This window comes from Artemia franciscana, chromosome 20 (assembly GCF_032884065.1).
Source record: "Artemia franciscana chromosome 20, ASM3288406v1, whole genome shotgun sequence".
Lineage (NCBI taxonomy): Eukaryota > Metazoa > Arthropoda > Branchiopoda > Anostraca > Artemiidae > Artemia > Artemia franciscana.
Window position 1 is genome coordinate 9,681,738 of NC_088882.1, and position 27,747 is coordinate 9,709,484.

Below are 27,747 nucleotides of genomic sequence, written 5' to 3' on the forward strand. Positions count from 1 at the left end.
CTTTAAGAAAGCAACACTAAAACAGAAGCCGTTTCTTAAGCTTTCCATTGAGCCACTTCTATTTCAACCCAAAGTTAGCTTGCAATTATATCATTTTATAATTAAAAGCAATCATTACTCCCCCGGGACGCTGCACCTCTATCACGAAAATTCTATTTTATTTCTTCAAAAATTACGAACTAGTATTCGTTCAGAGAGGTTTTTTTCAACTGTATAATACAAATTTTAGTCAGAAAAAGAGTACAAACCTTTCTGAGAGATATTCACTTGAATTAAGTGCCTTCAACACGGGAAAAGGGACAAGGAACAAATCTCCTTCCAGAACTAGCATGAGCTCCTTGGGTGAACCACTGGTTGACTGCGGCAAGTGCTCTTCGAACGGAGCAATTAGAAGCTCATAAAGTGACCTAAGAGAAAAAAAAAGTTAATTTGATATAACATACCATTACTCAATTTGACAAGCACACTTTGGTATTTTTCCAAGAAAAAAAAAGTAAAGAATACGGCATTGGCCCCTCACAATCCCTACCAGCGGTGCTGGTCTCTGTTACAAGGACCTTCAGCCAGGAAGTGTGATGGGGGGTTGAGGGCCAGCCATTCTGTGCTTTCACCCATATTTCCTTTTTTATCTTCCCCGGATTTCTCTAGGTACCAATTTAGAGCTGGATCAAGTCTGGCTAAGCTTAGGGTCATACCGCTTACCCCCGTTACAAACCAAGGAACCAGCGACACCGAGACTCGAACCCCTGTCCTCATGGACAAAGGATTTCAAGTCTAGCATGCTAAGCACTCGATTACGACGACTAGAATTTTACCAAGTAATTTCATTATTATTTTAAAGGCAGGCTCGATGTAAAACTCTATACTCTTGGGATACATCTATTAGGGGATTAAACACAAATGATTAGTAGAGTTTGTCGAGATTTGAAAGAAATATTTAAAAACAAAAAGAGTATTATTTCTGATCCCTTATGACGCTACCTCAGTCACTGACCTTAGTAAAAAAGGAAAATTGAATGGCACACCACATAGCAAAATAGGATTAATTTCAGCAGAAACAACTTGTTAAACTTTACCTTAGACAGGCAGGTCCTTGCCAAACATTTTTTCTGGAACGGGTGCTACCCGCTCTACTGGTGCTACCCGTTGTAATGCTACCCGATACACTACCCAAGCTGAATAAGGAAGACAGTGAATAATTGGATGAATTGAAAGCGTGGGTTCTGTTCACCATTCTCAGAAAGCCGGTGCGATCTGAATCCTGGTTAAGTCGATCACCGAGTTCTTCCAGATGCTGAGACCATATATCTGTGTCGCCATCTCCGTCACAACCCCTTGAATAAAAGAAAAATTCATTAATAGAATATCTAGTTGTATTATATTAGAAAATATGACTTTAGTTCGAATGACAAATGTTAAGTGTTTTATTCGTCATTCTAACCACAGCTTTATTGCTTAAAATTTCTATATATCTAAATGTATTGACTCGAAATAGCAGTTACTACTTTGGATTTTTTTTTTTCATTTATTTATTTTTGATACTGACAGGCAGAAAATACCCGTTAGAGGTACGGGAGAGAGAATTTGCAGCAAATACTATAGAAACAACTCTGTTCTTGAACACTCGCTCTAATCGTGGTCTATCGAAACTTGTGGGCGGTGTTGGTCTGTTTGTAAGAGAAGATATACCCTGTAAACTCCTTTCTGATCTCGCTAATCCGGACCATGAAGTAATCTGGGCGATGTGCAGACCGACTTACTTGCCCCGCTTATACTCGTGCATAATTGTGGCATCAGTATATTACTCTTACTTGCAAAAGACTGTTGATGTGCTTCGGATCCACTATAGTAATCCTGCTTTTATCATAGCAGGCGACTTCAACCAGACGAAAAAAAGGCTGGCTTTCATCCAGTCTATCCCTTAAACAAGTGGTTCACATGCCTACTCACGTCTCAGGCAGCATTCTGGATCTCATTCTTGCGAACTGTGAGTCCTACTACTGTAATCCTGTTTCTCTCGGACCAGTGGCCAAGTCCGACCATTTTGCTATTCTTTAGAAAGCCCACAGTTCATTGCCCAAGCCTAAACTAAGCCGCGTGGTTACCCGCCCGCTAACGGACTCTGCCATTCGAGCCTATGGTCAGTGGATAGGCAATTATGATTTCCCAGAAGTTGACGGAGATTCAAGCATCCACGAAAAGACTACAAGATTCAGTGACATTCTGTACTCCAAATACACCGAAATCTTCCCCACCAAGTCAGTTACCATTAGTGAGTTTGATAAGCCATGGATTACCCCTGCCATAAAGAAACTCATCCGTGAGAGATGCCGCCTATATTCTATCGGTGATGTAGTAAACGCAAAGAAACTACGAAATTACACCGTCACTGTAATACGGAAGGCCAAACTTCAATATGGCCGTTTATCAGTGTCACCTATGCGCGTCAGTAATCCAAAGAAATGGCATCAGTCTGTTCAAAAAATGTCGGGAAAATCCACTACCTCTAGTGTGAGAATATTGGACGATAGTGGCAAACTTCTCACTGCGACAGATGTGAACTCCTTCTTCACTGAAACCTGCACAACCCACCCTCCACCCGCCGAGTCCCAAAAAGCCGATCTCTTGTACGGCTGCTCAGAAGAGGAAGTTATTGAAGTCACTGAAGAAGACGTCTTCAAAAAATTAATGAAAATTAAGCCCAACAGTGCATCCTATCCTTCGGAACTTCCTGTAAAACTTGTTCGTGAATACGCCCCCTTCATTGCCAAGCCATTATCCGTGTTGATTAACCTGTGTTTCATGCTTAGTACTTTCCCAGATATTTGGAAAAAGGCATATATCCGGGTTATTCCGAAGTCGGGCCCCCCTAAAGCATGTGATGAATTGCGTCCTATCTCGATAACCCCCTGCCTGGCTAAAGTTACGGAAGCATTTGTACTCCGTCGATTGCTCGACCAAATCAGTTCTTCTATCGATAAGTACCAGTATGGTGGACTCCAGAAGTGCAGTACTACAATTTACCTAGTGCGTATGTATGATTGTATACTTACATGGCTGGATAAAGGTAATCGGTTCCTGGATCTAGGTGCAATAGACTTCCAAAAAGCTTTTGATTTCATTAACCACCTGATTGCTGGCCAAAATTTGAAGATAATGGGTGCGAAAAAGCGCGTGTTATCCGTGATTATGGATTTCTTATCTAATAGGAAACAGCGTGTTTATGCCCTGTTTGAGGGGGATTCTGACTCCGATTGGACAGGTATAACATGTGGAGCTCCGCAGGGCACAAAGTTGGCTGCCATTGTATTTATAGCCGTGATCAACTACCTACTAGTCGAATATGAGGATCATTACAAGTTTATAGACAATATCTCTTTTCTATTGAAATACTTAGTTGAAAACGGGATTGTTAAGAAAGAGTTCAGTGACGATTTCTTCGATGCGTTTATTGCCGAGTGCAATGTCTCTAAATTGATCATTAACACGAATAAGTCAAAGGTCTTACGCTTTAATCCGTTGAAGCGCACATTCAGCCAACCGTATGTTCCGTTTCCGATTGTCGACTCAATAAAGATTTTGGGAGTTACTTTTTCAAGTGATTGTTCTTTCGGCTTGCACGTTGAAAATGTTATTAAAAACGCAAATGCATGTCTGCAGTCTTTGAGTACAAAGCGTAGATTTGGCTGTGTAGATTTGGCTATTGCTAGCTTATCTTACATACGTCCGTCCAGTTCTGGAATATGCAAGCCCACTATGGGGGCCTGCAGCACTGCGAACTGTATACCTCATCCAAGAACTTGAGTCGGTGCAAAAGCGAGCCATGTTCATTATTATTGGCGATCGACAACTATCTTATGGTGAAGCACTTGTTAAACTCGACCTCCCCACGTTGGCCCAAAGATACGAGCAGAGTATCCTGAGGTTTGGGAAGTTTCTTCTCTCTAAACCCCAGCATCGAGACATCTTACCACCTACTGCACCGCCCAACAACCGTACGCGTCACCAAAATAAACTGGTTCCAGTAGCTTCACGCACGAACCGCCACGCAAATTCGTTTGTACCTTTTTTTTTACAGATTTACTAAACAAAGCCGAGTGATATTTTCTTCTTTTTTTGTGTGTGTTAATTTGTTATTTAGCATAGTGAGCAACACAAATTAGCTGTTAGCTACGATGTTGTTTAAATAAACCTCTCTCTCTCTCTCTCTCTCTCTCTCTCTCTCTCTCTCTCTCTCTCTCTCTCTCTCTCTCTCTTCCCCCTCCCATGAAGTTACACTTTCCTTACATCATCCCTTAAGACGTCTCCCCGCCCCATTCAGGGTGTGATATGTTTTTCGTTTGGCACCATATTTGGCAATCAGTCATCCGTAAATTGTATCCCGGCCATTTTAACCCTAGAGAGTGGGATCGAACCCCGTTTTCCGTCCAGATTATTGTTTGACAAACGGTCAGTCTAAATTTTATGTTGCAAATCTTACATTACTGACGAAGAAAAGTGGAAATAGCAGCTGGAAAGACTCTGCATAAGGAGTCTTTCTTCTTTATATATATATATATATATATATATATATATATATATATATATATATATATATATATATATATATATATATTTAGTAATCGATTTTTTTTTCTAGTTGTGCATGGCAGAAATATCAAGCCCCTGGGGTAGCGTGGGAGTATTTGTGATGGATAAGAAGAGACAATACCCCCAGAACCACTGCTGGTGCACAGGGTGTCAAATCGGTGTTTCATGTGATGGGTCTTTTTTATTGGGAATATCAATCCCTGCATCCCTTGGCTAGCGTGGAACTATCTGCGATAAATAAGAAGAGAACGACCCTCCAGAACCACTGCTGGTGCACAGGGTGTCATATCAGTTGATGGGTGTTTTTTTTATTGGGAATATCAAGCCCTGTATCCCTTGGCTAACGTGGAAGTATTTGTGATGGATCAGAAGAGAAAGACCCTCCAGAACCACTGCTGGTGCACAGGGTGTCAAATCAGTCGATGGCTGTTTTTTTTATTGGGAATATCAAGCCCTGTATCCCTTGGCTAACGTGGAAGTATTTGTGATGGATCAGAAGAGAAAGACCCTCGAGAACCACTGCTGGTGCACAGGGTGTCAAATCAGTTGATGTGTGTTTTTTTTATTGGGAATATCAAGCCCTGTATCCCTTGGCTAACGTGGAAGTATTTGTGATGGATTTTTTTTATTGGGAATATCAAGCCCTGTATCCCTTGGCTAACGTGGAAGTATTTGTGATGGATCAGAAGAAAAAGACCCTCCAGAACCACTGCTGGTGCACAGGGTATCAAATCAGTTGATGGGTGTTTTTTTTATTGGGAATATCAAGCCCTGTATCCCTTGGCTAACGTGGAAGTATTTGTGATGGATCAGAAGAGAAAGACCCTCCAGAACCACTGCTGGTGCACAGGGTGTCAAATCAGTTGATGGGGTTTTTTTTATTGGGAATATCAAGCCCTGTATCCCTTGGCTAACGTGGAAGTATTTGTGATGGATCAGAAGAAAAAGACCCTCCAGAACCACTGCTGGTGCACAGGGTATCAAATCAGTTGATGGGTGTTTTTTTTATTGGGAATATCAAGCCCTGTATCCCTTGGCTAACGTGGAAGTATTTGTGATGGATCAGAAGAGAAAGACCCTCCAGAACCACTGCTGGTGCACAGGGTGTCAAATCGATGTTTCAGTTGATTGGTCTTTTTTATTGGAAATACCAAGCCCTGTACCCCTTGGCAAGCCAAAAATGGGTCTTTTTTAAAAACAGGCAGCAAACCGTCACCCAACATCGCCGCAGTAAAGATTGATAATGCCAAGCAGAGCTATTTATGATGCATCTTTGAAAATAAAGCATCTAGAAATTGAGAATCTCAAATATGTTTTGTTATATTACAAATTTTAGGTTACAGACACAATTTTTCACCAATTTTTTTGGCTTTTTTTTTATATTTGACTCTTTCTCTAAAATATGTCAAGCAACAACAATTTTTTGTACGATCTTTAGCCACATAGAGAATATTTTTGAGCATATAAATAAACTATTTAATTATCACTATCAACCATCTCTCCTGCCCCCCCCCCCGATATTTTAATATTGTCACGAATTTTCTTACAACTTCTTACATTGGTTTTCGTCTTCCTTCCGTTTTTTTCAAAGCTTTGCTCCTCTCTTCAACACCTGTCTAGTAACACCAATGTTTTACGTCATATTTAGCCAGACAGACAATGTTTTTCCAACCATATCCCATAAATCAAATGTTTAATTAATGTTAGCGATTATAGTTAAGTATTATCAACTACTAAGTTAAATCTCAAAAAAAAGAATAATGACTACGCTCAGCTTGACGCACGCTATTTCATGAGCTTATGTTTACATCTCATACTGAGTTTCATTCACCCTTCAATTTTTTGTCACGTAATCCAGTAGCGGTTCTGACCTCTCTTGTCCCCGCAGCAAAACTGACTAGCCACCCCCTCCCGTTTCTTGAAAGCATTTTCACGCCAAATTAAAAAAAATTATGAATTAAAAAATTTCCCATTTATTTAAAATGACTTTTCTTACTTTAGCCTCTGCAAAAATATTGTTTTATTTTGTTAGAAATGGCAACGACGATACGGAAAGTCGGGAAAACTTCAACTATAATAGGGGGAATGGTGTATCATTTATTACTGACTTGTTGTTTCGTTTTATGTCATATGGCATCTTTATGTCGTATTTTGTGTTTCGTTACTGTAATGCATTTCAATGTATTTCATTTATGTCATTTTAGCTTGTATTTTATTGCCCAGAATTATTCCAGGAACAAAAATTAACAAAAATAAAGGAGAGAAGGTGGGGGGAAGAGGGGAATTATTTTCTTTTTAAATGAAGACGCAAAAAAAAAAAAATTCAAAATCGAATGGGGAGGAAAAATTTTTGCTATTTTTTTAAATAAAATACAGTATAGATTTTTTTACTTAGGAGAGGGTGAAAATATATCTAGTGAAACTTTTCCCTTACCCCCCCTCCCGTAACTGGCATTCCTGTTATTGTCGCCCTATCTATACAATATCCTGAGCTATTATAATTAAGAAATGGTATAATAAATCCCCTATTTAAGTAATGTGTGCCACATCAGGTAAATACTGATAGCTACTTCAATTATCAAAATCTTAATGACTGAAAACCCAGTTGGATATTAATCATTTTTATTTTCATCCCACGCTAGATTTTATCCGCCCTTTAATAATTTTAATTTATTTTTATTGTTCGAAAAAATAAGGAATTTGAGACCCTCCTATAACTCTTCATGAACATTTAATTGAAAAAATATGCTAAACATCGTTAATTACTTCTCAAGCCTTAGATGGTGAATGGTTTGATATTATTTTAATAAATCTTTTGTTCCTTGTTTATGTTACTATAGGAAAGATTTGTCACTTGGCCACTGCTGAATGGCTTTCACACTACAAACGTCATTTTATTGGCTAAGTCATTAAGCTACGTTATGTTAAGTGTAATCTTTCACACTTAAAAAATTTCTTTCACGCTAGGCTAGTGTAAAAATACACAAAACCGTCACAATCATCATAAGCAAACTATTCAAAACAGTGGGATGGACATGGAGAATCAAGCTCAGATCAAGGATAAAGGCTCTCTAGCACCAAGCCACCTGAGGCGAACAGAGCTACGCACGCTAGTCCTCCATCCCAAACTATTTAAAGCCTCCCTCTTTACACCCTCTGAAGAAGTTTCAATTTCCCTTAAATCTTTCCTTACGGCATTCTCCCACTCAATTCAGAAACGACCTGCTTTTCGTTTAGCCCTAGATGGTTGGCTGAAAAGGATGACCTCTGGTAATCTGTCATCCTTCATCCACAGAACGTGGCCTCTCAACCTTTCTTTCATTATAGCCCTAGAAAGCGGGATTCAAGTAAGAAGCTGCATAAAAAGGTAATTCACTACAACCATTAAAAAGATGAACGGCTCTAAAATCCGGTCTACAGTATCATATGCACCTAAAAATGTCTATATATACTCTTTTTATTATACCTCAAGACGACATCTTTATTTATGACATCCTTCCACCCCAGACGAGGACGACCTGTTTGTTGTAATTACCATGCGCCCTCACCCCTTTTTATGCCGCCTTTAGATTATCCCACGCCCTTTTTATGGTTATAACTACCTCATGTTTGATGTTTGAAGTTCAACTCCTAGCGCATCCCTGATTCCCTGAATGTGCTGCTCCAAAAGGGACGTCACAAATGTATCTTTCTCTTCGTCAGATTCGACTTCTGGGTCCTCTTTAATCTCATTGAGAGCTACCTCGTGGAAAGCAACAATGCCTAACGAAAAAGGATTAATAATAAAAAAAAAATTAAAAAGAACTATTAAAAAAAAATAAAAAATAATTAATAATTTGTATTTAGTAACTATTTATTTAAAAAAAATACATTAATAATAAAAAAATACGTTATTAATAAAAAAAAAATACTCTTTAGTGTTGGAAATGTTGTTATTTCATTTTGAACTAGGATCTACGGATAAAGAAGCTATAATAACCATTTTTTTTATTTGTTTGATAAACTTCAATGCTTAGCTATTAAAAAAACAGTAATAATGAAAAGAAAATCACCTCAAATAAACCTGCAGTTTACTAAACCCAAACAAGAAGAATATTGAGTAGTAAATCTTATTTATGTTTTGAGAAAAAATTTAAACGAATTGACCGGACAAAAAAAAAATACAATAGTAGTGACAAAATACAACAAAAGTTAGGGCAATAATATAAATATAATAGACCATAATTTAAAAAAAAAATGCGAGAACAACTCAAGAAGCTGAAAAGAAACGACATTTTGATTAGTGTTTCTTTTTTATGTTGACTTTAAAAAAATAACAAATAACAGACAAAATTTCAGAAGATATTTTTACTAGTTAAGGAATATAATAGTTAATAAAGAATATAGTTAATAATTTAAAATATAATTAGCAATATAAAAGAGTGTTAATAATCAAATACTGAATTTGATACTTTTAACAGATTTTAGATACTTGAGTAACTACTAAAATTCTTTCTTAATATTATTTGATAGACTTCAAAGCTCAGCCATTCAAAAAAAGAAAATAAAAGAAAAAAAATGAAAATTTCTACTAAATAAAAATGCAGTTTACTTAATTCAAACAAAAAAAATTAAGCCGGAAATTTTAGTTCGCAAAAAAAAAATTAAAACGTTCCCGTACTATTCCCAAAAATAAATCAGAAACAGAACAGTTTTGTGAAGAGATATATAAAAATACAATAAGTGGTAAAATACATTGAAAGTAAGGGCAATAATTACAATATAATGAAAGACAATTCAGAAATGTAAGAACAACTTGACATGCTTTTTTAAGTGTATCATGACACTTAAAAAACATAAAATAATAGGGTCAAATTCTATGAGAAAACATTTTCTAAGTGTGAACATACTTGTAATGATCAGTTAAAACTCCTTTAATCAGGCCTTTACTAAATTATGTTACTTCAAAAAACTTATAAATTCACAAAAACCTTCGGATCACCCTTCCCAGTCCAAAAACAAACAGGATTAATGCACTTCTTTCATAATACGATTTTTGTATAATTCGGCTGGTTCTAAGATTCTTTCTTCAAATTGCGTATTGAGTTTTCGTTGAAATAAGTATATTTGTGGCAATCTATTTAGTTTTACTATTTTAAAATGACGCAAGCTTTAATTAATGCTTTTTCCTCTATGAAATCCATACACGATTTTAAATCATGATTTAAGCGGACTTATATAACTTTCTATAGCTTATATGACCAAAATTTACAATCAATATTTAATTTCAAATTGTGAAATATTTAAACTTTAAAAATAATTCAATAGTTAAATTTCAAATCTAAATTACGTTTAATTCAAGCTGATTTAATAAATAGATTTAAGAAGTCAATATTTAAACAGACTCATGTGAGTTCATATGAATTAAATGACTTCAGGCTTATATGGCTTCATATCAAACAGTTCGTGGTAACGAACTGTAGTAAGGAGCGACCCGGCTCAATAGTAACCAAAACTCTAAAAAATGGAATTTTGATACCAATAGCTACATCAAAAGAATCGCATTTTAATGCTGGTTTTAAATATATAAGTTTCATCAAGTTTAGTCTTACCCATCAAAAGTTACGAGCCTGAGAAAATTTGCGTTATTTTAGAAAATAGGGGGAAACGCCCCCTAAAAGTCATAGAATCTTAACGAAAATCACACCATCAGATTCAGCGTATCAGAGAACCCTACTGTAGAAGTTTCGAGCTCCTATCTACAAAAATGTGGAATTTTGCATTTTTTGCCAGAAGGCAGATCACGGATGCGTGTTTATTTGTTTTTTTGTTTTTTTTTTGTTTTTTTTCCCAGGGGTGATCGTATCGACCCAGTTGTCCTAGAATGTTGCAAGAGGGCTCATTCTAACGGAAATGAAAAGTTCTAGTGCCCTTTTTAAGTGACCAAAAAAATTGGAGGGCACCTAGGCCCCCTCCCACGCTAATTATTTTCCCAAAGTCAATGGATCAAAATTCTGAGATAGCCATTTTATTCAGCGTAGTCGAAAAACCTTATAACTATGTCTTTGGGGAAGAGTTACTCCCCCACTGTCCCCGTGGGAGGGGCAACAAGTTACAAACTTTGACCTGTGCTTACATATAGTAATGGTTATTGGGAAGTATACAGGCGTTTTCAGGAGGATTTTTTTGGTTTGGGGGAGGGGTTGAGAAGAGGGGGATATGCTGGGGGAACGTTCCTTCGAGAATTTGTAATGGGAGAAGAAAATTTCCATGAAGGGAGAGCAGGATTTACTAGCATTATTTAAAAAAAAAAAAAAAATTAAAAAATAAAAGTGAAAAAGCTTTTTCAGCTGGAAGTAAGGAACAGCAATAAAACTTAAAACAAACAGAAATTATTACCCATATGAGGGGCTCACCTCCTTCTAATACCTCGCTCTTTACGCTAAAGTATTTTCGGTAATTCAACTACTTATTCTACGGCTTTTGTGATTCAGGGGGTCATTCTTAATGAATTGGGATAAAATTTAAGCTTTAGTGTAAAGAGCGAGGTACTGACGATGGGGCGAATCCTATCATATATGTAATAAAAACATGAGAATACAAAAGTTCTTTACGTAAGCTAATTTATAAGTTACGTAAATCTTTTACCAATAAAAAGATTCGTAAAAAATTAAAAGTTCTAGTTGCCTTTTTAATTAACCAAAAAATCGGGGGGCAACTAGGCTTCGTCCCCCGCTCTTTTTTCCTCAAAATCATTCGATCAAAATTATGAGAAAGCCATTGAGCCAAAAAAAATATGCAAATTTCGTTTTGATTATTCCTCTGCGGAGAGCCAAAATCAAAACATGCATTGATTCAAAAACGCTCAGAAATTAAATAAAAAAAACAAGTTTTTTCAACTGAAAGTAAGGAGTGACATCAAAACTTAAAACGCACAGAAATTACTTCGTATATGAAAGAGGCTGCTTCCTCATCAACGCCCCGCTCTTTACGCTAAAGTTTTTTACTGTTTTAGAAAGAAGAATTGAGAGAAAGAGTCAAACTTTAGCGTAAAGAGCGGGGCGTTGATGAGGAAGCAGCCTCTTTCATATACGAAGTAATTTCTGTGCGTTTTAAGTTTTGATGTCACTCCTTACTTTCAGTTGAAAAAACTTGTTTTTTTTATTTAATCAGTCTGAAGTCCGTTGAAACGTTTATCAACTTGGCGGAAGTGATGAAAGACTTAAGAACCAGGGCTAATGAAGTTTTATTTGGCTTCATATCAGTCTGAAGTCCGTTGGAATGATTATCAACTTAGTGGAAATGATGAAAGACTTGAGAGCAAGGGCTAATGACGTTTTATATGGCTTCATATCAGTCTGAAGTCCGTTGGAATGATTATCGACTCGGTGGAAGTTATGAAAGACTTGAGAGCCGGGGCTAATGACGTTTTATATGGCTTCATATCAGTCTGAAGTCCGTTGAAATGATTATCAACTCGGTGAAAGCGATGAAAGACTTGAGAGCCAGGGCTAATTAGAGTAAAGCGAAGATAGACAGTCTCTGCGAGAGGCAAACCTGGCATAACTTTTACAGAGCTGTATAAAAATGGTTTTTTTTCACTTCTTGATGATCACGCCCATCATTCATTCTAGGGCAGAACTAAGGATAGGTATACAGTTAGGAAACAGATCAATATTTAACTCTAATAGCGTTATTATTTATTGAACATTTTCATGTTAAACGATGGTTAGAAGATACAGCCAATCACAGGACTTTTGTCTTTTATATGGCTCTTGAGTTTTTCACATAATGTATTGTTTTGTATCTTTTTATGAAGTAATACTAATAATAAAAAAATTTATAATTTTGATAAGTAAATTATAAATTTGACAAAATTTAATTTAAAACAATTCAATCAAATGATTTAATGAATCAAAATTAAAAAATAATTATATGACTACACCTTTTTCTGGTACAAGGAGCCAAATGTAGAGATATCCGGCAGCTATACTGAAATAAAGCATAGATGCCTTCTGTCGGTTGATAATAGCAATTGTTTCTTCAATAGATGTCGGTATATTTTCATCCAACCTCGTTGCTCTGGCGCTTTCAGAAAGGAACTGAGGCCCTGTCCGTTTTCTATCCAATAAGAGATCAACAAAGGCTCGTGTTCGTGCTCGCTCAGCCAATAGTAATGCTTCATCAGCTTTTCCTAATCCTATGAGCACCCTCTAAAAAAGAAGTGCCTTAGAAATAGGAATATAAATTTAAAACAATTTGATAAATACAGAAGTGGACCGAAAATATTTTAGTAAATATTAGGGAAACGAAGAAAAAATAATTTGATCGATACAGATATTTTTACTATTACTCTGGATTTTTCTTTTTTTTTCATATGTGCTTGATTTATTTTTCTTTTTTCTTATTCTTTTCTCTTGATTTTCTTATTTTTTCTCTTGATTGATTTTTCTTTTTTTCATATATCATATTTATTGGATTAATTTTTTGAAATTAGTTCCTTATATTTTTGAATTATTTATTTTTGAAAACTTCAAATAATTTGACCAATAGGGGACTGTACACAAAATATTTTGAGGAAATTGACTCATTTTAATAAAATAAAAACTTATAAAATTAACCAAAAATAAATTAATAACTTCTTAGTTTCCTGTTAGCATTTTATTTAATTTTGAAAATTGCTAAAATTTTGATTAATGAAGTGATATTAAAAAAGGCACATTGTGTGATAATTATTATTTCATCATTTAGGCTTTATCTTTTATCTTTTGTCGATAAATTTTGTTTATTTGGATTTTCACCATTAATCTTGCAACTAGTTATGACCTTAAATCTTCACAACACAGTTGTGAATTAAAGTCATTTTTCCGCGACCCATTATATCTCCAGCATTTACAAGACTATTTTTGTCAGCTAGAATACTCGCTACAGAGGCAGAAAGTAAAACAGTTCAAAATAGGGATGAAACCTTTTTATTGACAGTGAATAGCTATAAAATTATTTAACTGGATATGCTGCTGATGATGAACACTGTATATGTGTTAGAAATATCCAGATAAATAATTTTATATCTATTCACTGTTAATAAAAAGGTTTCATCCCTATTTTGAACTGTTTTACTTTCGTCATGGAAAGGCAGTGTGGTCTTCGAAGTTATATACAGAGGCAGAATTTAAATAGAAATTGGTCTTCGGCGAATAACGGATGAATTTAAGAGAAACATCTGACAATTAAAGGTACCATTTAAGCCCAAGTTACCGGTCAACTCCTCCCCTTTTCCGGAGTAGCCTATACCTTACCACACCACTAATCTGCCACAGGTCAGTACAGTTGCGCACGCTCCCCTACCACTTTTAGAACCACTTTTCAGAGCACTTTTAAAACATTTACTCTCTAATCCCTTTTTTGAAGTTCCAACTGGCTTTAAATTCTAAGATTTTAAGGTTTGTGCGAAAATATTATCTACTATACACAACTGCTAGCCTTGGTGATAAAAGAAAAGAAAACAGACTTATAATTGCATTTCTGTGCTACCAAGCTAAATTGTGATTTTCCCCAGATTGAAAGATGGAGGCCTGAAATAGTACACTTATAGGTTTTGGAAATACAAAGATTTCAATTGTATACTTTTAATTTTGGTCCTTCACCATAATCAACAAGTTTCAAGCTCTTTTTCAAAATCCCCATAAATTCGTTTTCTTCACTATTTTTAAGTTTGACATGGATAATAGTAACCATTCCCAAACCAATACCGAATGACCAGTACAAAATGACTTATTTATTCGGTATCACTGGCTGGGTTCAATAGGTACTTAAGGTTCTACAGTTATCATTCATTTATCAATGACACTGATTCGAAAGTTAGGGGAAGGGGCCGGATATGTTTCCCTAGGAGGTGGTGATCAAAACACAAAATAAAATTTTAGTTAAAGGTTTTCAATTTTTCTGATGCAATCTCCGACGGGATACTACTATTACTAGTTGCAACTTATTGCACCACAAAGCAACCTGATGCCAACACAGATGAGCAAGCTCCTCCTCCATCCCAATCTATTCAGAGCTTCCCTCTTTACATCCTTCCAATAAGTTCTAATCTCCTTTAAACCCTTTCTTACGAGCTCTTACAACCCGCCCTGCTTTTTAATTGGCCCTAGATGGAAGACCAAAAAGGACGATCTTTGGCATTATGTCATTCTTCATCCGCGAAGCCTGTCCTAGCCATCTCAGCCTTTCTCTCATTATAGCCTTAAAAAGCGGGATAGAGCCACAATTTTCGTACAGCTTATTGTTTGAGATACGGCTAGTCAAATGGATATCCAAAAGAATTCATAGACGGTCTGGAATAAATTTAAAAAAAAATCTAAAAAAAATCTAAAAAAAAGAAGGGAACGATCTTCACTTTGAACTTTATTTTGACATTTTAGATAAAGCATCGATTGTTTTCCTATTAATTAGATCTTAATTTCTTATTTATTTTTCTTATTTTATTTATTATTATTTTATTTCTATTATTGTTATTTTTGTTTATTTTCTATTTATTATTATTATTATTTATTTATTTATTATTTATTATTATTCTATCCATTATATTTATTTATTATTCTAGTTATTTCTATTATTATTATTTTATTTTTTATTTCTTATTTTATTTTTACATCATACTAACTATGAAAACAGAAGAATCAGAATGCTTAAAAGCAAAATAATTCGATATTCGTTTCACTATAAATATGCAATAAGTACAAATAATCTGCAATGAAAGACGCATAAAAGGAATGAATTTGTATACAATAACAACGTATGCCTTTTAGCAAATACGTGGGGGTATTGGAAAAAATGCTTTGCATTTTGTAGGGGAGCGTAAATAATTGGTAGATTTAAGGAAAGAATATTATAAAGAAAGTGGCAATGATATAGTTTTACCTATATTTATATAATTCACTTATACGCATATAGCTACTTACTATAGATACTTACAGTGATATAGATTTGCTTATAGATATATATAATCCATTTATGTAATTATATAAATTAGTTATCCTTATAGTTATATAATTGAATTATAGTTACATAGTTACTTGGTATAGTTAATCATTAGTATTACTTGGAGTTCTATAATTGAAGTAAAAGTAATGTAAAAGGAAGAATTTAGGGGAAATTCTACGGCTGGGAAATTTCTAGATTAGGACTGAAACACAGAGGTCTCTTACTATAGATTTATGTAGGATTTTCTTTACGTACGATTTTCTTTACTTTTCTTTATGATTTTCTTTTCATTTTAATTATGTACGATTTTCTTTACTTATCTTTCTTTACGTATTTACGTGTTTGATATCAAGTGCTGTGGCGTGTTGGTTCAGTCTTTGTTCGTTTTGTCACGGTCCTTGCTGGCTTTTGTATCAATAAATTATTATTATTATTACAGGAGAGCAATAAATGATATAAAAAAGGATAAAATAAACTAAACTAAAATACTAAATAAAAATAAATATAAAACGAACTAAAATAAAAAATAAACTAAGGCTAAAATAATAAAAATGGGCAGTATAGACAAAGGCTACCTGAAGTGCATGATAGGCACCAGTCTGAAGGTCAAACAGTGCCAATCTTTGATCTTGACCCCGCCTATTATCCCGACGAACAAGTTCAAGTAGAGCCGTTGCCTTTTCTAAATGACTCTTAGCCTTTTCAAGGTCATCTGCCGTCCAGGCTGCAACACCAAGCCGATGATGGATCTTCGCTTCATCCTCTCTCCTGCCCAACGCCTCCGCCAATTGGAGTGACTGCTCCAAGTAAGAAATGGCCTGACTAGTATGTCCTAAGGTGTGATGAAGCCTTCCCAAGCTAAAGAGTGCTGTTGCTCGAGCTGATTTATCGTTATTCTGCACAGCGGCACTTAAGTGCTGCTCTTGGTAGCTAACAGCATCCTCTAAGTTCCCGAGAGACTCATAGCATAGTCCTATATTGCCAAGAGCTCTGCATTGTCCAGATGGGTCTGATGTACTTTCAGCAATTTCATAATCAAGTTGATGATATTGTAACGCGGTTGAGTTGTCCCCCATGCGGTGATAAACAAGACCTAGGCCGCTAGATGCCTCTGCCTCCAGTATACGGTCGCCCAGCTCCCTGTAAAAAAAAAAAAAAAACTTACAAAAGTTTAAAAACTATGATGAATTAATATTATCATACAAATAACAATTCAAATAGGGATAAATCTTTTTATTAGTCCGCAAAAAACAATGATAAAAATTCTGGATATATCGATCACATACACAGTTTATGTGCTAATGACGGTCGCTGTGTATGTGATCAAAATACTCAGAACTTTATCATTGTTTATCAAACAGGATTTATCCCTATTAGAACTGCTATTTTTACGTCATGGAAAGGCAGTGTGGTCTTCAAAAATACCATAATTCATATTATCATAAACTATTAAAACTATGCACATACCTGTAATTTCAATGTAAAAAACTTATTCGATATTTAACTAAGGTTTATTAAAACCAAATAGGAGTTCTGTTGGAAATATTACGAAAGACAAATTTTTTCCTTGTCTTGCATATTACCTAAAATGTTGTATATTCCCCTTCATTTTTTTTTTTAAATAATTCGATAGCGAACCGCTCATAGTAACGAATTGTAAGTCAAGAATACCCATTCACTAGGGGTGATCTCATTGAACTAATAAGAGCGAAATATTAGGAGAGGGATTATTCATCTGTGCTACTGGATCCTCTACTGGGGACCACGTAGTAAGAAAATATTTCTCTACGGGGTTATACCCTAAAACCTGCTCTTTGAAATAAATTCTTTCTACCATTACAAAAAAAAAGAAAAAAAAAAAGAATCCCAATGTCTTTGTAACGCAGCTCATGTTCAGTATTGCCACTTCTAGTGATTTACTAATAGTTTTTGGTGATACTTTCTCCCTTAGCAACAGCTTCAGCTGTTTTAGTAGATTACTATTACACAAACACACACACGCACACACACACACACAAAAAAAAAAGAAAAAAGAAAAAAAAAAAGCGAATCCCAAATGTCTTTGTAACACAGCTCTTGTTCACTATTGCCACTTCTAGTGATTTACTAATAGTTTTTGGTGGTATTTTCTCCCTTAGCAACAGCTTCAGCTGTTTTAGTGGATTTTTGGCAAACCAAATTCAAAAATAAAAAAAAATAAGATTTGGATCTGCTTGGACCTTTCTTGGACATTGGAACTTTAGACAATAATTTTGACTTGAATAGTCAAAACTAACAACGGCTGAAAATTCTTCAAACAGGAGGGTAGATAGGTAAAAAAAAAATACTCATGTGTTCTTGAAAAGGCGCTAAGCATCAAAATTTAAGTTTATTTTAAAGCTAGATAAACCTAAAAGTGTATTTGACAGAAAACGAAAAAAAAAGCTTCTCCATCGTCACCTTCCCTAATAATTAAAAACCTTCTGACGGTTTCAACGAAAAATAAAACAAAACAATAACATAAAACTCAGCTAGTTTTTGTTTAGTATTTGGCAATCCTGCTTATTATATGTCCACTAAATATGCATAATTTTCAAATAGAAACCAATCTCAATCTTATTACTAATATTTTACCATACTATATGCTGTATTGTACTATACTACTTATATCAGTTTCTAGAGCTTTCAATCATTAGAAAATAAGAAAAAATATTACCATTGAATTTTGAAATATTTACAAATTTATAAATTTTTATTACTTATTCATCAAAAGTTTAACAGTTGCAACGAGAGGACAGTCAAGTTTTTAACTTCACTTTCGTCATTAATTCAAGGCTCCTGCTTCTTCAACGCTGCCAAACAAATGTAGTTTTATGCAAACGTGGCCAAAAAATATGGTAAATATTTTGACAATATTAGTAGCCAAAAAGTATCAAATTTAATACCTAATTATACTGTTACTTACTCACCTCTTACTAAAAAAGGCTCATTCAAAAAGAAGTTTTAAAAACATTTTTTCGCAATAACAAAGGTTTAAAAAAAAAAAATCTAATTTGCGAGAACGCATATTATTCAAAAAATATTTAGAAGCAACAATAAGCTTATTTACATATCTTATATATTTAATACATATTGTATATAATCTATATCATATATTAATATATATTTAGAAAAGAAATAAAAAATGAGAAAAAAAGGTCACTTGTTAAATACACTTACAAAATATGGTTCGAAGGAGTTTACAAATCTGTTCGTACGGCTCTTAACGGATCGTAGTTTATTGCGAAGGCAAGTAATTCTGCCGATCTGTGCAGAAGGTGGAAAAATAGATCGGTGTTTCTCATCTTCTAATAGCCTTTTCCCGAAATTTCATTATTTACACTGTCTTCGAGCGAATGATGTGGACAAGTTCAAGAGCACTTTCAGAATTGCTGAGTAGTACTCGGAGTCCGAGTATTATTTTATTCGCAAGTTTTTGGACATCTTCGAGGTCTGCTGATACGTACGCAGTATTTTGTTTTAAAGATTATAATTATTATAGCATATTATTTCATATAAAAACACTAATGGCTGCTACTTTTTGCTGTCCAGTTCCCAAAAATGAAACCTTTTTAGTAAAAAAAAAAGAAAAAAAAAAAAAAAAAAAAAGCTCTTACCTGGCAATAGATATTTGATGCTCCAAACACGACAAAGCTTGTTCATAGTTGCCAAGCATTGAGTGAAGGTGGCCTAATTCTCCATAGGCTTGGGCTTTACAGGTCATCTGACTCAATTCGTGGGATACCACTAACCGCTTTTCGAAACAGACAAGTGCTTGTTGAAGATTTCCGTGTAATTTATGAGAGTTGCCAAGACCCCTAAACAATAAAGAGTAATATCACTGACAAACTGAAGTACCAAGGACAGTGAAAATGGAATCTGATTGTTTGAATCGTTAAAGTGAGAACTTTACTCAGCCTTTTAGGCCTATATCTTAAAAAATATTTCGAGATATCGGAACTCAATTTTCAATAAAAAAAAGCAAAATGTAGTTATACAGTTCCTGGTAGCAGCGAGCGTCAGAATAAAAAAAAAAAATAATTAGAAGAAAAAAAGGTAAAAATATTTGGCACCCAAATACTTAAAATGTGTAGCTTTCCTTAGAAGGTGCATTTATGCTTGGAAATCAACATATCGTTAGTTTATGAGTTTTTACGGCCGAAAAGCACAGTCAAATTTAACAGCTTAGTTGTGTTTATATATTTTCACGGTTCAACGTGACAACGCTGATAAAATTTGGCACTGCCTTAAAAAATTCATGATTGTAAAAAAACGAAAGAAAAAATCATAGGATATTGCGGTTTTCAGATATGAATAGACGTAAGATCCCAGATCTTACGTCCATAGATCCCAGGGTAAGATTCATCTCCTCGGTACTTTATAGAAAATATAAGGTCAGAAATAGATGGAGAGAAAGACCTCAAAAACAAGAAGAACAATAGGGAATTCTTTCCGCGAGACAGTGGGAATCTAATTTGGATGAATATTTCGGCCCTATGTCCAAGGGCCATCCTCAGAAAAACATAAATATATAGAAAAAGAAAAATTTATAACAACCTTCGACCAATAGAACTAAAATGAAATTTTTTAAAACAGTCCCAACATCCTTACTTCAGCGAAGTTCAACCAGGACTGATAAATAAAGTGAGATGAAACGAGACAATTTCTTGAAATGAAAGAAGAACAATTAAGAACACGTTTTTAGTGCTAATCTTCCTTTTCTGGCAGCTGACCTTCAAGGTCTACTTGTGGTTGATTCTGTGTCAATATCTACTGTTTTTTTTAATATTTTGCAAAATCGTTTTTAATTAAAGTTGTGAATAGAGCATTTATGAATATTTCCCTCAGTCCCTATTTAAGGAAATATTATTATTAATCTTAAATCTGATTTCAATTGCTTCTCAAACTACCTGCTTTATGCCTAGGTCATTGCTACTAAGGGCGGATTCTTCAAACAACATCACGTTTTGCTGAGGACGACCCTTGGACATAGGGCCGAAATATTCATTCTAATTTGTTTCCCGCTGTCTTGAGAAATTCGCTATTGCTCTTTTTGTTTTTAATGTTTGTGATCGAAAGGCAGCGTGGTCTTCGTCACTATAGAGAGAAAGACAGGGACACAGAAATAAAAGACGAAAACGGTGAAGGACTACTAAAGTGAAAGCTACAAAGGTAAAAAAATAATGAAGAAAGGAAGACAAATATAAACAGGAATCCAAGGTAGTTTACCTGTAAGCCCTCTCTTGATCCTTAATACTTTTTGATTTTAAAGCAATGGCTAAATACTGCTCATGGCAGCGAACAGCATCTTCATAGTGATTTAAGCTATCATAACAGTCACCAAGGTTCCCATACGCTCGACCCTAAAAATGCCAAAAAGTTAACGGTAAGACATTGAAATGGCAAATGGCAAAAATTAAAAATGGCAAAAAGTTAACGCTAAGACATTGAAATGGCAAATGGCAAAAAGTAAGAATGGCAAAAAGTTAAAAGCTGAGATAAAACGGCAATTATGAAGTGTTTTGATTTAATTCTTATTTAGCATACATTTTCTAGGATATGATTGAGAAGGCCTCACTTAATTACTGTAATAAATCACCCGAAGAAAGTCACATAAAACCATTCGAACTACCATAGCCAGTGGCGCGGGTTGAACAGGAGGGGTGCATTTGCCCTTTAGGATACCTCCCTAAATTAAACAAAATATTTAATTTAATATTTGTCATTTTCATTGAAAAATATTCTTTTGCGTTTTCACTGAAAAAATCGAACAAAAAAACTGCCCCCCCCTTAATTCCCTTGAATTCACGTCACTGAATACGGCTGCATGGGACCCACCTTAATTCCTTCTAGCAGTATTATATTCATGATTTTAACCTATGATTTTATTCCTTGACATTTATTTTGGTCTAAATATAAAGACCTTGTAGTAGCATTTGCTATTATGATTTTTTTTGTAGATTGCATGCTCCTATTAAATTTGATCTATTGGATCGAACAAATTTTAATAAATATAATTAAAAGTGTTCGAAATTCCCAGTAAATATATGAAAATAATCACATGACGTTACATTACAGGTACCTGATGCGATTCCGTGATGTTATAAAGCGGATACGTCATGCAAGTAACTCCCCTGAGTACTTTTACCATCAGAGTGGGTAAGTTTGCAATCCTCCGAAGAGAGTATATATTTTTTCATTATTATTTAAAGCATGAAGGCAAGCGAGTACTTCTCAATTAAGGAGATATGTAAAATACTATTTTCGTCAATAAATGGGAACTTTATAAGTAGTTTGGTAAGTAACCCCTTTTTCGTCTCATAACTTTTCCGCGTGATAACCACTGATCTGCGTTGCGCAGGTACCGATCATCTGATTCTCTGCATTAGGATGGGAGTACAATGCGCGGTTGAGGGAAAATCATATGACGCTTCCCGTGTCCCATTCAGAGCAGGGTCGACTCTGGTTGAGTTACAGCGTCACACCGCTGACACCCGTTCAAACCTCGAAACCCTGCCCTTACGGAAACAGGATTCCAAATTTAGCATACCAACCATTTGGCTCGGAAGGCTTTCGTACAAACTGAATTTCGTTCAATGGCGAGTTGGAGCTTTTAGAAACATTTTCTATAGGGGGGGGGAGGAGGGTAGGGTACTTGGGAGGCTATGTTTTTGGGGGGATGGGAACAAAAATTCCTACGGTCGTCAAAAAACAGTATATGCTACGGTTTCATTTGTTTTCCGCGTCGTAAAGCAGGCTTTTAGGCTAGTATATTCTATTCTAACAACGTCCGATTGAAATATTAATCATACAATTGAGAGTTACTGACAATTAAGATTTTTAGAGTGTTAAGTAATGACTAGGAGTAAATATGGCAACTTTTTACGCTGTCAATTAGAATAGAGTTAAACTAAATTACCTGTCAGACTTTGTTGAAGTGAATTAATTGAGTCTGCTTACTAATTTGCATACCGAAAACCAATTCTAATAATATGGTAGGAACATTTTTTGATGACACTTTTTTTTATATTAAGACAGGTTTGTACTAAACCTGACGATATGTTATTTAACAATGGAATTTCCGTCCAACTGACCCCGGAAAAGTATTTAGGTTGATTTTGATAGGTAAGAATAAAATTATTTGCTACATGTTTTATTTAAGTAATGTGAAAGCGTAGATTTCTCAACGAATATCCACCTCCTGTGAAAAGTATTTAGATTTCGAAATATAAGACTGAAAAGTTTTTTGACAGTAAACAAAAAAACTACTTTCAGATAAGAGTAGATGTAATACGAACTAACAACTAACATAAATATCATCGAAAGAAGAGCTGCAATTAAAGGGCACAACTGGGGGGAGAGGGAAAGGGTATAACTAGGGGGGGGGGAGTATTCTGACACGTAAGAATAAACATTGTTTGCTACGTGTTTTATTTAAGCAATATGAAAGGGTAGATTTCTCAACAAATATCCACCTCATGTGAAAAGTATTTAGATTTCGAAATATAAGATTGAAAAGTTTTTTGATACTAAATAAAGAAACTACTCTCAAATAAGAGTGCTGTAATGCGAGCCAACAACTACCATAACTATCATCAAAAGAGGAGCTGCAACTAAAGGGCATAACTGGGGGGAGGGGAAAGGGTACAACTGGGGGGGGGATTCTGAAACGCAAGAACAAAAATTATTTGCAACGTGTTTTATTTAAGCACTATGAAAGCGTAGATTTCTCAACGAATATCCACCTCCTGTGAAAAGTATTTAGATTTCGAAATCTAAGATTGAATTTTTTTTTGATACTAAACAAAGAAACTACTTTCAAATAAGAGTAGATATAATGCGAACTAACAACTAACATAAATATCATCAACAGAGGTGCTCCAACTAAAGGGCACAATTGGAGGGAGAGGAAACTGCTAGTTCTAGATTTTGAAAATATCTTGTTGGTATTTTCACTAGAAATAAAAAAGTGACCCCCACCCCAAGATTTAAAAAAAATATTTTTGTATCTTCATTCTTAATAAAGGCAAAAATCCTTGACCCCCTCCCTTCGTAAATAGGCACCCCTTTTCATAATTCCTCAAACCTACTTTGGATCCAGAAGAAGTTTTGCTTAATTCAAAAATGTATTACTGCTTCGAATATCAAACATTTTCAAACATTTGGATGATAGTGTACTTTTTAATATGTGTATTATTTAAAGAAATAGCAAAAAACATTGCCATTTAGAGCGGGATGGCAAAAAGGAGTGACAAAAACAGAGACAAAATAAATTGAGAAAGATAAGTATTTCCAAATAAAAAATTTCAAGATTTAAGATATTTTGGATGTACTGAATTTCGAGATGCAAGATTAAAAGGTATTTGCTGCTTTCTTTAAGTGATTCGAAAGCATACATTTTTACATTTTTTTGAAAAACGCCATTTTTTTTAAATACATTTTTTTAAAAAAACGTGCTTCAATTGCTTTTGAAAAATGATGCTTCAACAGGTTTTTTTTTTTTTTTTTTTAATCTGTCGTACTGCATCATATCCTATTTTTAAGAAGATAACTGATAAAGCAATGATCCGTTCCAACTTTTTTGCTTTGCTAAATATTTGCCCTACTTACCTCAAGACAACAAGTTATCTTGTTGTTTGTAACATTATTGCATTAAAACCTCCACCCCCTGAAATTTTTTTCTTAAATTTAAAATGTGGTCTTTAAGATAGATTTACATGGTATAATATGTAAAATCTATATCCATCTCGCTTAAAAATGATATAGAATTGCCCTAAGAAACAAGACGCACTGTTTATCACTATAAATAAACAAACTATCAAACCAGGGACTAAAAAAAGGGAAACTTTTCGACTGAACGCTGATTAATCCTTCAGATTTGCCGCTTACCCCTTGAATTGTCTCCTATTTTCCGGCCACTGTCCTTCTTGGGTCCAGATATTGTTCCTAGTTACAAGATTTCTTGTCAGATTAACCACTTAAACCGTCTTTTTTGTGCCTTTTTGAGGATTGCGTTTGTTGAATGACAACAGAATGCATATAAACAAATCTGTATGTGCTTTGCAAAGTTTTATTGTAACTTTTACTCCACCCAGCGACAAAAATACCCCTTACCCTAGTCCTGGATATGACACCGCCTTTTATGCTTATGAAATACAGCAGAATATATCAACCTACCTTGTCCAATATGGCAGTCGCATTATTTATCCGGTCCAGTGTTGTCAGCTGGCTCTCAAAGAAAACTATTGCATCTTCAAAGTGGCCCATGTTCATCCTCGCAATGCCAAGGTTGCCATATGCTTGTGCCTCCGCACTAGCCTCTCTTAATTCTCTTGCTTTTTCAAGTTGCTCTTCATAGCACCTTATGGCGTGAGTGTAGTTGCCAAGTGCCATATGAACGCCAGCAAGGTGGCCGTGAGCACGGCACTCTCCTTTGGCATCAGATATTTCTTGCCTAATTGTCAATTCCTTTAAAAGATTCATAATATTATTCACTTATGGTATCAGTATATTATATCATACATATCAAATTAAAAAAGGAGGGGGGATAGAACCACCCTTGATGTAATACCAAGGGTTTCTCAGCCCCTTACCTCAGACCGACTAAACATCCTTCTACAGAGCTTGTAATTTGCAGTAAATTAGGAAATAATCAAGTCTCTGTGTTCATTTCCAGAAGAGGCTCGTGTACCTGAGACTCGTGTACGTTTGTGATACAGTACGAACGTAGTTGAAACCATGTAAAACACCCCCACCGTCTCAAAAAGAAAATTTAAGGAGAATCCATACAAAAAAGGTAGGCAAAATGGATAACCCAGTCAAAAAATACCGCTATTTGATATAAGAGCTACGCAACGCCATACCAAAGGCATAGTATTCGACCCCCCCCCAAATTCCAAACAAAAACGTATAAAAAAATGGAGGGGGTATACCTCCCTTTAGAACTCCTCTAAATAGAATCTCTGAGACGTCCCTAGTATTACTAATATACCAATAATAAATGATACGACTAACATACTTCCATCCCAGCTACAAAATTAACTTGCAACCTGACATGAAAAGGTAAATATTACCAATATTTGAGTTCACGCACTCTCCGGTTAAGATACTTTATCAGGTGAGTCAAAATGTACTTCTTCCAAAATTTTGGATTGGAACTCAAAGACCTTAGTTTACAGCTCCTGAATGCACAATAATAGTTCAAATGAAAACATTCTTTTTTTTTAAACTTTAAGTTATAATTTAAATACGTAGTACTATAGTCCAAACGTTATTTAATAGTAACATTACTAAATGATGTTATAGTAGTAACATTAAGTTATTCTATTTGCTTTTTCTTCCTGATGATAGGTGTGAAGAAAAATTACTAGAAAGAAACTTCGTAATTAAAACAGTTTTCATATATTTTTCATCTCAACCGAAGTTGATATTATTGTCCCCATATACACAAAACAGCTTGGGTTATTCTTCTCCTTTTTGCCTATTTTTTCCCCTCTTTTTTTGAACAAAATGTTTTCTAGTTATATTTAATTTCTTTTCATCGGATTCTATCATCTTAGTCCTCCCCCCCCCCAAAAAAAAACCCCCATCATTTTCAAGTTTTTTTCCATACGTTCTTAAATTGATGAAACTATCCTGTCCTTACATTTTTTTTTGAAAAGAAATTGAAAATGCGAAAAATTTTTAAATAAAATTTTCGAAGTGTAGGTTAAAAACTTTTCTCTCTTTTTTTCGTAGAGTTCATTTTGCTCTTTGTCTTTTTAATTACTTTTTTTAACTAATTTATTTTCTTTTAGTCGAAACTAAAAAGAAAAAAAATTCTAAGTAATTTAAGCTTCTCAGAAAATAATAAGATGTAGCATATGAACTACAATTATTCTAAAAACTATAATGAAATACGATGATGGGAGTTTTAAAACTTTCTGAAGTCTTATCTTTAAAATTTTATTTTTACTTTATTTTACATTTCATTTTTCCTCTTTAATTGAACTCCATAAAAATTCTAGATGAAACTGAAAATACTCAACTTTCGTTAATTTCCACTCCTTCAAATCAACATTCCGGTTTTATACTCAAAAAATTAAGAATTGAAGCTTTCGAAAACTCAAAAATTTCAATTTAACTCCACTATTATTATGTCGATAAGGAGCAAAAACATCTAAATTTTATTTGTATGAATGCTCACTTAAAAACCAAAGAAGATTGCCCAAGTACATCAAATTTTTACGTTTTCATAAGTAATTACACCGGCAACTTAGTTTGCCGGTACAACAGACATTTTAAACTTCATTTTATTACGAAAATTAAAAATTTTAAGACTCGAACGTGAATGATAAACATGAATTCAAACCTACAACCTTTATTTTATCAACTTCAAACTGTCTATTAATAAAAAGCTTTGTCGCCTTCTAATAAATTCCTAAAATGTCGTTACACAGTAGCCGATAATCATACATAATTACATTAATAAAATAGAGAGATGAATAATTATTTTTTATTATTTTTTTTTCAATTCATACCACGATGTCTACCAAACAAACTGGAAAAGTTGATCTGTGATTAAAAAGCCAGTAATTTCACACATGAAATTTAATGCAATTACTATTTTAATTACATTGATGCATCAAGGCCCAAATATTATAGGGGGGGGGGTCAAAAGATTTGTGGAGGAATAAATTCATCTACAATTCAGATTTTCGAGGCCAGAAGAGGGTAGGAGTGGGTCTTTCAGACAAGTCTTGATGAGATATATACGCATAAACTTAATTTGGGAGGTAGAAAGAGAGAGAGGGAGGGAGGGAGAGAGAGGGAGAGAGAGAGAGAGAGGGGGGGGAGAGAGATAGAGAGAGGAAGGGAGGGAGAGAGACAAGGAATCAATAAATAATCCCGAAACAGGCAAATTATATAGGATACTAGCAGGAGAGCCTTGCGAGGGCCCGTTCAAGAAAAACTTGCCACCTTAGCCAAACATAAGACTCGAAGTTTCCTTTATCCCCGCCTCAAAAAAAAATAAAAGCTTCAACAAGATCTACTAGCCCTATAAAACTCAGTGACTGTATAAAGATAAATAATCGCTTGGCCTTAGGCACCAGTTGCATAAGACCAGACGATTATTTTCAGAGCTGAAGCTCTGAAAAGTTTTGAAGTTCTTCAAAATCTCCCGAAAATTTAACG

General features: G+C 34.7%; 1 protein-coding gene across 1 annotated transcript in view; it reads right to left on the minus strand.

Annotated features, from left to right (window-relative positions):
- Positions 1–27,747, minus strand: part of LOC136039739 (tetratricopeptide repeat protein 28-like) — a gene marked incomplete in the record, with an annotated part of 257,124 nt that overhangs the window by 36,098 nt on the left and 193,279 nt on the right. The window contains 8 exon segments of the mRNA XM_065723577.1: positions 249–407; positions 1,077–1,334; positions 8,193–8,352; positions 12,515–12,782; positions 16,131–16,695; positions 19,191–19,391; positions 20,803–20,936; positions 24,751–25,041. Coding sequence (XP_065579649.1) covers positions 249–407; positions 1,077–1,334; positions 8,193–8,352; positions 12,515–12,782; positions 16,131–16,695; positions 19,191–19,391; positions 20,803–20,936; positions 24,751–25,041 — 2,036 coding nt within the window.